General features: G+C 32.7%; 1 protein-coding gene across 1 annotated transcript in view; it reads right to left on the bottom strand.

The window, feature by feature from the left end:
- LOC106475154 (beta-catenin-like protein 1) overlaps nucleotides 1–10,933 on the bottom strand; it is a 50,857-nt gene extending 39,924 nt beyond the window's left edge. The window contains exons 1-2 of the mRNA XM_013935855.2: nucleotides 10,802–10,933; nucleotides 2,713–2,857 (exon numbers count right to left, since the gene is read on the bottom strand). Of these exons, the coding sequence (XP_013791309.1) occupies nucleotides 2,713–2,857; nucleotides 10,802–10,831 (175 nt within the window). The 5' untranslated portion in view covers nucleotides 10,832–10,933. The remainder of the gene's footprint in view (nucleotides 1–2,712; nucleotides 2,858–10,801) is intronic.
- Between the last annotated feature and the right edge of the window lie 814 nt (nucleotides 10,934–11,747).

Raw genomic sequence — 11,747 nt, forward strand, 5'->3', positions numbered from 1 at the left:
AGAACTATCATGTACTTTGGCGAATGTTCTAGTTCTTACTAGATATAGGGTAGGCAGGTATATAAAAGAGGGGAATGTAATGTGTGTGTAGTCAGTGAGTAATTGATCTGCAGTCAGAAGTATTATTGAGCACGTTCATTGTTATAGCGGTTGTTTAGCGCAATTGTTGAAGTTGAGTGTATTGGTAAAGTTGTATTCGGAAAGAATAAACCAGTTTTTATTAAGTAAAGAACTTGTGTCGCTTAAGTTTCGTCGGAACGAAGTTACGGAAAATCAATTAACAAACGGAGACGTAACAATACATTACAAATTCAATGCAGATATTGTGTTGTGTCCTTTTAAACATACTTTAATAACTTAAATAGGGCCTACTTAGTATTTAAAATAACTATAAAAATCTATTCACTCATCCAGTGAGATAGAAAGGAAAAGAAAACACAAAATTTAGGATTTCATAAACTTATGCACAGAGAGAAGAAATAACACATTTTGGTAAACAATAAAATGGGAGTTTTTAATCTTAATATAAAACTCAATAAATTCACACACAAATCTTTAGTAAAAATTCTTAATCAAAATATCTGATTTTTTTTTTGCAAAGAAAGAAAGAAAGACAGAAAGAAAAAGACAAAGAAAACAAAGAAAGAGAGAAAGAAGGAAAAAGAAAGAAAGAAGATAAAAACAAAACATAAGACTGTTAACTTGCTGTTTATCACTACAAGAGTATGATTTGAAGATAATCTATGTCAAAGGGGTTGATAACATTTGTGCTGACGCACTTTCACATGTTATGTAATTTTATTATCATAAGATTATTTGTATTGTTTGTGTTATATAATGTCATGATTATTGAAGTTTTGTAATCCTTTGAATAATGTATCATATTTAATGTATTGTTGCCAATGTATATGTATATATATCTTAGTTAAAAATTGTCTAAAGCCAATTTTCAATTCTCTAAGGAGGGAGTTGTGACAGATTTATTATTATATATTTATTCTACTATTGATGTTTGTTTAGATTAAATTTATATTTAGAAACATACATAGCTTATAGTGTTAGATATGTATTGCGAAACTCCAACCTATTCTCCAAAGTTGTAGAAGATTCTTGAGAGTAAGAATCAACAATATATGTGAGTACATAAACAATTTAATTTGCATTATTATGTAAAACTGAAATTTCTAGAATGCCTCCATATGTTATAAATATAACCAACTTGATGAGCGGAAAAGACGTATCTATTATTGGTTTGCTATAGTTGGTGTGCTATAAACTTTGGAAGCCATAACTGTGATTGTTATAATGCTTATCAATCGGAAAACTTCAAATGTTTGACCAGGAGCATCTACAAAGTTCAAACATTACAAATCATTTAATTTCAGTGGATTAACATTGGACATTACTATTTTTACGAAAACATTATATAACTTCATTGTGAAAAACTCGGTGCGCGTGGCTGGTGAATAACAAAGGACAAAGCTAGCTAAGTGAATTATATCTACGTCAACTCGTAATTAACTCGCTCATCATGAACCCTTGATAAGATATCAAGGAAGTTCCAGAATAGAAAGAAGACTTTATATTGCTTGTAAGTTTGTAAAATTTTGTATATATAACATTGTTTGTAATAACTGTTATTGTAAATTGTATTGTTGTTTGTATATTAAAACATATTTGTGTTAAAAAAGAAAACTGTGTGTATCAATCTTGTTGGCAAATATCATAAACTGACTATATATTGGTTTTTACTTAACTACTAAATCCAAAGTACAATTGAACTACTAAATTTAAAGTATCATTTAACTCGGTTTCAGACAATTAGAAATTCTAATACAGACAAGCTCTTGTAGATTTAACAGCTTTTAGCATTTGGCTCTCCAGTTAAGGTGAATGTCTGTCATGCAAAATAAAATAAACCATTAAATTCAGAGTATTTGGAATAACTTCATAATAGGTTTCCTACTTGAATCTCCTATTATTCTGCAGACCTATCTTATCACTCTTGGTGGATATGAGTTTTACCTGAGAATAATGCAATCAAACCTACCAAATAGCTTATATGGTGATCACAAACCTTTCACACTTTTAACTTTATTTGCTAATAACAGAGCAATAAAAAAAGAAAACTTTTATGTGAAATCACAAGAAAAACTCTTATGGTAATTTAAATCAATAGGTTATTTTTAACTAACAAACTTTGAGAACTTTATTGTATTGAGTCTGTACAATACCATTCTCAGTCAATTTTGACCACAATAAAAAATAAATATGGAAAAAACAGAAGCTTTTCTGTAAAAATATTAGTGTTAGAAAATAACTTTGTGAATAAAGTGGAGAGGGAAGGAGAAACTTTCTGAGGTGGCTGAAGATGTGGAATGTTTTGCACACTTAACCTGCCCAAGAGTGCCAAAACAATGAATATTTTGAATGCAATTAGGTGACTCAAGACTAAGATAAGCACATTCAACTCAAGCAGAATAGTTAAAACATTATCTTAATACTATTAAAGAAACACTGCATAGCTTACTGCTTTTCTTTTATAATTTTGTGTAACTTAACGAGTTAATTGTTGTGTGAACATTTTGGTATGTAAGAAGAAAATCTGGAACACATCTTTTTATTGATTTGAGTATCAAGAATAATAGTAGAATACCATCTAACTTGGTAAAAAAATTAATTATTGAGATGTAATACATAAAGGAAAGGTACCTGGTGTTGGATAGGTTTTTAATTGTCTTCTATCAATATGTGCTGGATCTGGGAGTCCAGATAGCCTTCTAGACTTACTTCGAACATCAGGTATATCATCATAATCTTCATCATCTGGATGTCTGCGTTTGGGTTCTTTGGCTGGCTATTAGTTTTAGAAAATCTCTTTACAAGTTGTAATTGTAAAATTAAAAATAATCATAAATTTACATATATATACATACATGAAGTATTAGAAAATGTGGTCCAAATGAATTAAATAAAAACATAAGAGTAAGAAGAAGTGAGGCCACTTAGCCTATTGAGAATGCCTATTCTCTACAAAACCAACTAACAAAATTATTAAACTAATTAACCCTATGTACACAGGTGGGAGTCAAATTGCACATGTCATGACCTTTTACAGGATGGAATTCAAAATGGTATTTTGTATATTTGATGTCAGAGTTATCAACTATTTATTTTACCCCACACTGCTGACTCATCAACAGTTCATAGTAGAGTAAATACCAGATACTGAAAAAACCATAGATAGATACACATTTCTGAGTTTCTAGAGGTTTTGCAAACTACTTGATGGATAAATGTAATTCATTCTTCACATCAAAATCACCTTGCATTATAACTTGTCACAGTCCAAGTCAGACTGATGTTGTTGATTCATAAACATATATTGAGTACATATACCTTTGTAACTCATCTGATTTTTTTGTGTGTACAACAGACTTATCATCTTACTAAAATCTTGACAATTTCGTGTAAATATATGTCATAAATTTGGAATTATAGTTCAATGTTCTTTCTCCAAGACAGGGTTGGTCCAATGGACCAAGCCAGTGCCTGTCCAACAGAATTTTAAGAATTTAAATTAATTGCATGTAACATATGAAAATCATTCCACAAATTTGAACCTAAAACTCAAAATTAATTTTTTCTTAAAGAATAAGTCTGTATTAGAACATAAAAAGTTTTAACCAGTTATACAAATATTAAACTTTTTACTTTGAATCCTTTCATTCCACCACTCAAAGTTGACATTCATAAGATTGACCATACTCCTAAAAAAATTTCGCTTAAAACCTTAATGAAGAGCAAATAGTCAGTATGGACTCTAACCCTTATCACAAGTATTTTCTTGGCAACATGAAAAATAATTTTGGTAATTAAGAAATGCTAATGTAATCCATATTTTTCAAATTTAAGAGCCTAGGAGGATCAATAAAAATACAGCCGTTAGTCTGACACCATGTTTTTAGCAAAATGTTGGAAACTACAGCAAAAGTAATTTATAAATGCTTTGGAAAAGTTTTTTGTTTTTGCTTTAACATGCTTTTACATTTTTAATGTAATTTCTTACAGTTGATGATGTGTACAGAACCATGACTTTTAGAAAGCCTTTGATAAGATGCCACAAGAAAAAGATTCATTAACTAAGTTTAATGTTTATGAGCTTGGTGGAATAGTTGAAAAGTGGATAGCAAATTGGTAAAAGGCCCGAAACAGTGAAAAAACTAGCACTTTACCAACTGGGAGAATATGAATATTGTAGCATCTAAGGAAACTGTTTTAGCACCTTTGTTGTTCATTATATATTAAAGTGGACAACCTCTAGGACAGTAATATTTGTAAACTGTTGATGATACTACATTGCTGGGAAAAGGTGTTATTGTTGAGAAAGCTTTTCTTTATTTTAAAAAACCTTGAGAGATTTTGTGAATAGTCCAGGAAGTGTAAAATGAATTGTACTGAGTTGTAAAGTTATGCATTTGGGGGTATGGAAACTTGGAAAGGACTTTCGTGTACTTTTTGAATGAAAGAAGCACTGAGAGAGAGAGAGAGAAAGATGGACTAAGGTATGATTGCCAAACACATAAATCTCTCCGATTAGTGTTTGTGGTGAAAATAATAAACAGAGTACCTGATTCCATTTATAGGAGTTTTGAACTTTAGAACAACAAGGTTATCATAACCTTGTACAAGACTATGGTGAGAATACAATGATGTGCTACTGAAATATTGAAAGTTTTATATTTTTTTTTTCTCTGAGGGATACAAGGAAAAGAAATCATTAACATATACACAATCATTAAATAGTTGGCCTGCTGTATAATATCAAATAATGAAATTGACAAAATGTCATAATATTATTCACATATTTAAATTAATTTAGGTCATTATAGGGTGAAGTAAAATGGACTTAAAACCCCTTTGAGTTCAAATATTATTTAAAGTGTGTATTAACAGGTTTAATAGAAATTCAGAAAATGCACAAGTTTTCCAAATAAAAAATGTTTTTGTTGTCATTGTGTGTACTCAAAAAATGCCAATGAAATAAAAGTTGAAATTTTTGTTACCTGGAAATGTATTTCCGATAGATACTCACCTCCTTTCACATCTGGCTCTTACAATTCAGGGCTGCCCTCTATGTGCAAACTTTTCTGATTGCCACTAACCTTAAGATTCCCACAAAATCTTATGTGTTTTCATGTAATATTGCTGTGTGGTTGTGTGCAAGTGAGTATGCAATAACCCTTCACTAATAGGAGTGCTCCTTCTATATTGATTGTTCAATAATCACTTTGAGATTAGGCAAGAAAGTTATAATTTTCCTATGCTGAAAATGTATTTCTGATAGATACTTACCTCCACTTACATAATAACTTTTCTTGTTCTGTGCTGCCCTCTATATGTGCAATGTTTGCTTGACACAAGCCTTGATACTCCCATCTACCCTCATGTGTTTACACAAAATACAGCTGAGCTGTAGCATGTGACAACCCTCCACCAACAATAGTGCGAAACACCCTCCCGGCACAGCTGGCTCCCTTTATACTGTAAAGCCCAACTTTCCCATCAAGATTAGGCAAAAAAAGAAGCACCAGAAGTGGAGAGAACAGGTGGAAAGTGTAAGAAGAGGTAAGTATGTATAACAAATACATTTTATGTATAGGAAAATTATAACTTCCGATATGATACCTTACCTCTTCCATATAATCACTAGTATTCCACTTTTAATTGGTTAAGGGACTGATGCAAATCTTACCTAGATGAGCACCCATCAGAAAGCCCATGGTGTGTGAAATCTCAATGGAGGATACACCACATATGTACTAGGTACACTATTCACTTATTGTGAAGATACATGTTGCTAAATCGGGCAGAAATAATGCCCATACAATGCATAATTGGACGTGCCAAATGATGTAGAGTGGTTAGGGTGCATCAGACTGTGGTCAGTGGGTGAACACCAGTTCAAAACCAGGTGGCATCAGGTATTTATTGTACAGTCCATGGCAGAAGGAGGATCCCTAATGTTTTCACCTCAAGATTAGGAAGCAGAAGGGAAAATGGCTCCAGTTCTGCCATCCTTGTAAGGGCATGTGTGCTGACCCAATACACAACCAACACCAGACCACCTAGAAACCCAACATCCAGACAATAGTAGGAAGGGGAATGCAACATGATGTGTCAACTAAAATGCAAAACCAGGCAGCATTGGGAATTTATCATCTAGTCTGCAGTACAATGAGGGCCCCTACCAACAACATGTGTGAGGACTTATTTTAGCTGGTCATGCACCAATTCAAAACTTGGCACTCGACATCCAAGAGGCAATAGCATGGGGGAAAGTGAGATGAAGGGGTGAACTGCATATGGTGGATTCATCCAGTCCAAAACCAAGTGGCATCGGGTACGTTTCCTCCGGTCCAGGGTAAGAGGAGAGTACTCACCATCTACACCAACAGCACACCACTGTCCTACTCTCAATTAAGTAGAATTGGTCACACTCAGGAGGAAGCCTCCATGGTGCACCACCCCAGTGACTAGGACTCCCGTACTCCACTCAAAAAATGTGCATAACAACATGGTGGGGAGTCTAGAAGAATGCAACACCAGAGAAAGTGAAATGAGTGACCACAAAACCCTATTTTCAAAATCCAGCCAGTCTCTATTTATTGGGCAGCTATCCTGACACTGCTTTACTTGTGATAGTCCATGAGTGGGTATGGTCTGGAACAAACCTTATTTATGAAGAAAACATTGCAAGGAAATCTCTAGCAGTCTTGTGGAACACCCCATCTCAACAGTTAGTATTATAGACTATAAAGGCTGTACAGTGTGGATGTATATGTAGCAATATACCCAGGCAGACACCACTTGCCACAGAGTGGGATCCAATGTGTAAATAAGCCACTGAAATGGAAATAAAGAAATAGAAAAATACCCACCCAGAGTTGAACTGAGGTATGTAAAATGGTCACATGCAGATAATGATGAAGGTGAATGGTGTGGTTCACATGCTAGCATGGATGATCTCTCCCAATGGACAATGGAAGTGGGCAGCCAGGAAGATGGTAAAGTAACAGATCTGGTGTGAAAATACCTGGAAAATATTATGGGAATCAGGAGACAAGGAAATATAAGCTAACCAAATAAGTTGGTGAATCCAATCCTTAAGGGTTACAAGGAAATGTTTCAGGTAGGGAAAGGGTTCATAGAGAGAAACAGACAGGAACAGGAACTAGGGAAGGAAGTCATTTAGGCAACATAAAACACGAGAGCATAAACAGGATACAGAAGATGATCGTCATCAGAACAGGAATACATATGGGAAATGGAAGGGAGTCTAGCCTGTCCTTCCCAAATCATCTAAATTTTGTTTTCTCATTATTTTCATAATATAGCACAAAAATTCAAAAGCCTTTATCCTACTGATCCTTTGTATTATCTTTCAAACTTCAATAAAATCATCTATTATCCTTCTTTTCTGAAGAGAAATTAAGTTAAGAGATCTTAACCTATCTCTTCAAGATAACCCATCCTCGAAATCATCCTAGTAGTTCTTTTCTGATTATCCTGAGTCCATTATTTTCCACAGTGTGGTCGTTTACTCAATCACATAATTAGAGTGGTCAATACAGAAGACATACAATTTTCTTCATCTTAGACATATATACTCCAATACAGGCCGAAGCATTTATCCTTTCAAACTCATCATTTCATTCAAGTTCAACTAGTTTGCCAACTAGCATGGTCATTGACTGAGTGTACATCACAGAATTAGCATAGTCACTTTATAATATAAATACTTTCTTTATCCTAATCTTACCTATACAAATATATGCATATAGAATGTATCACACTAAAGACATTTTAAACTATATATATGTTCTCTCTCTGCCTTTCCTGAAATTCTATGCAAACTTTTTGTAAGTTATCTTTCTACTTTTATAAGCTACTCACCCTCAGTTTGTTACCTGTGTAAGCTCCCCTTTTTGCCTGGCAATTGGCAGACTTATTTCAGTAAGATCACCTTATATGTTATAGTGAATTTAAACATGTGGAACTAGACTAGATGTATAAAAAGTCATATACACACAGGCTATGCTATTATTTTTTGGACATTAGCCAGATCTTGCTACATACTAAATAAGACAAAGTTTATATGCATTTCTGTAATTTACAGTATTAAATGTAACTAATTCATAACATATTTTAGTTATTTATGTTATTGGGCTTTTTACCTTAGAAAAGTCAGCAAATTGTTGGACAGAATTCAGAGGAGAGCTACTAGGATGGTACCTGGGATGAAATTTTGTCATACAAGGACATGTTAAGATCTCTCAAATTGTTTTCTCTTCAAAAAAAAAAGTTAGAAGAGGTTTGTTTAAGATTATTAATGGAATTGATGGTGTTGATGCATCATCTTTTTTGTACTTAATGGTGAGAATGTTAGGACTACAGAACACAAACATATATTTAGCAGGGTAGAAGTCAGCTTCAACTAAAACAGATTTACTTTTCTTACAGGGTGGTTGGCTCTTGGAATGGTTTGCCTTTGGATGTTGTGGAGGCAGTAAATTTAAGGCAGTTTAAGGGAAGGATTTATGAATATCTGAATGATAAAGGTTGGCTCTAAGTGTTTTATTTTTAGTTTAGAGTTTAGTGTATTACATGAGATGGCCTAGATGAGTCAACAGGTCTCTTCTTTAAGTTATATGTATGTATTAGATAGATAGATTTAATATACAACATTATGTTTCTTAAAGAATCATAACTTCATTGGCCACATGTGAAGGCATGGTACATGAAGCTTTACATTTGACAATTCTGATTTAGTGCTTGATAACTTCACAAAGCAGACTGAACCTCTACAGATGTTCTTGATATAAAGGCTGAAAACATCACTAACAATGAGGGTACCCAAATAATGACCAAAAGCAGAGTGATCAGAGATGCTTTTCTGTAGTTTGCCTCTTACTCATAATTAAGACTATTTATTAATTGTAATTGTTATTGTATATTTTTAGCAGCTTTACTTTGTAATAAATTTGTTATTATATATTTATTTCATTATCAACGTTTGTTTAGATTACTTTTATATTTAAGAATATGCATAGCTTATTGTGTTAAATATGTATTGCGAAACTCTCGCCTATTCTCCAAAATTGTAGAAGAATCTCGAGAGTAAGAATCAACAATATATGTAAATGCTTAAATGTAGCTCAGTACTGTTACATAAATCTGAATTTTCTAGAAAGCCTCCACAAGCCTATAAATATAGCCAATGCGACATACCAAAAAGAGTATCTATTATTAGTTTGCTATAAACTTTGGAAGCTATAACTGTGACTATTACAATGCTTATCAATTGGAAAATTTCAGATATTTGACCAGGAGCATTTACAAAGTTCAAACATTACAACTCATTTAACTTTGGTGGATTCTCATCAGACATTAGTATTTTATGAAAACATTACATAACATCACGGTGGAAAACTCGGCGAGTGTGGTTGATAAATACCGAAGGACAAAACTAGCTAGCTTCCTGTTAAGTGAATTATACCTACGTCAACTCGTAAACAACTCGCTCATTGTGAACCTTTGATAAGATATTGAAGAAGTTCCAGACTAGAAAGAAGACTTTATATTGCTTGAAAGTTTGTGAAACTTTTGTTTATAAATCATTGTTTGTAATAACTTTTATTGTAAGTTGTATTGTTGTGTGAATATTAAAACATATGTGTTAAAAAAAAAAACTGTATGTATCAATCTTGTTGGAAAACACCATAAACTGACTATATATCGGCATATATTTAAATACTGATTCCATATTAGAGACGCAATGTTGACTATAATTTCAAATTTACAAAGTGTATCTACACGAAATGTGGCAAGATTTTATTCAACAGTACAAGTCTGTTGTACAAAAAAAACCCAGATGTGATATTAAAACTTTTGTACTAAAAATGTGTCTGTGAAATGCCAAAGTCAGCCTGACTCAGACTCTTACAAGTTGAATTGCAAGGTGATGTTCATGTAAATACTAAAAATAATTTTATCCATCAGTTTGCAAATTGCATTCATATAACCTTTAAAATCTCCAACTTCATTGCTTGCATATCTAAATGTTTTCAGTATCCCTGTGTATTGTACCTGGTATTTTCTCCACTCTGACATGAATTGTTGCAAAATCAGCATGGAAGGGTAACATGAAAAATTTATAATAACCCTGACATGAAATTCACAATACCACATTGAAAGGTACTCTATACTGGGTTTATCCATGCATAGTTTGACCCCCATCTACACACATGGCATTAATAGTAATACTGAGTGATAGTGCATTATACATACTAATATTAATACTAATAGTATAATATTAATAATCAAAATAAATATTTGACATCAATCATACCTTCCTAGTTCCAAAACTAAAAATAAAATTTGTTATTCAAACATCATACTTCTACAATACTACTGGTTTCTATATGAAAATATATGCCTTGATTTTTATTTCCAGTAAGATGCCAAAGGTTCGATTGTAGCACCTTTGAATTTTGATAACGCCTTTCTCGTATTTAATTTAGTTAGTCGAATTTTACATCAATGATCAAATTCAAAAACGCTAAAAGTAAAAAAAAATTCGGATACTGTAGAACAAAAAAATATTTAATAAAATATATATATAATAACAATGTTTATGCTACAGAGAAAAACATTTCTATTTAGTACGTCCAAAATATACGTATCTAAGTTTACTTTGATACAAAAGATTTGAAATACAAAAACAAATATATTAGCTTACCTTAAAAGACAACAATTCGCCAACATCCATCTTAATTTTTAAAAAGCTAAGTAGGCTTAAGACACGAAATTAGGAGCTCTGTCAAAGCGCGTGCGCTTATTGCAAGTTGACCAATGATAATCATTTCACTGTTGTACAGTTTAGCGTGTTATATTTTAGGTTGTCGCTGTAGTATGACTAATGTTAGTGTCGTCAAGAAAGTGGAGATTTTGTACTGACGGTGGCATAAGTTTTCTTTATCTTGTGTAACGAAGTAGGTGGTTTAAGTATAGGGTTTTAAGGACTGTTTTATTTTTGGTGTCTTTTTTTCGAACTTTTAAGTCTTGTAAAGTTTTAGTAAAGTCGACATATGCAGTTGTAACTTGTAGTTAGCAAAGCTTTGCTAAGCCTAACGTGTAGGTGTAAACGTTACCGGTAGTTCTAAAACTAAGCATCACAAGTGACAAGTGATAGAAACAAATATTCCTAGTGGCTCTAGCATAACAATCTATATACAAGTATCTATCTATGTATATGTATATATAACGATTAAAAGTAGGTTGGATAAGGTTAGCAATACACTGAGACTGTGAGGAGCTCGTGAAGTTAATTATTTAACTTGTTACTGTTACTGTTAGTCCAGTTTCTATTATTCAACCTAAATCTTAATTGTTTACGTGTTAAAAATGAACTCCAAGCCCTGTGATATTGATGATACTAGGCTGTCAAGTCAAAGATGTTTAAAAACATCCAACGATGGAAGAGCATGCTGGCATAAATGGAAAGAATATAGAACCTACAAAAATAAAAGAACAAAAATACTGATTTTTTAACATCTCCTGTTTCAGTTATTTGGATTTTTTTTTCCAAACATGATGATGTTGCCTCTCAACTATTGCACTAGGCCAGTACTGACATTGTGACACGTATCTGCATGTGATTCTGGTACTGGTAGGAAAGCACTGTT

Source organism: Limulus polyphemus, unplaced genomic scaffold, assembly GCF_000517525.1.
Source record: "Limulus polyphemus unplaced genomic scaffold, Limulus_polyphemus-2.1.2 Scaffold144, whole genome shotgun sequence".
Lineage (NCBI taxonomy): Eukaryota > Metazoa > Arthropoda > Merostomata > Xiphosura > Limulidae > Limulus > Limulus polyphemus.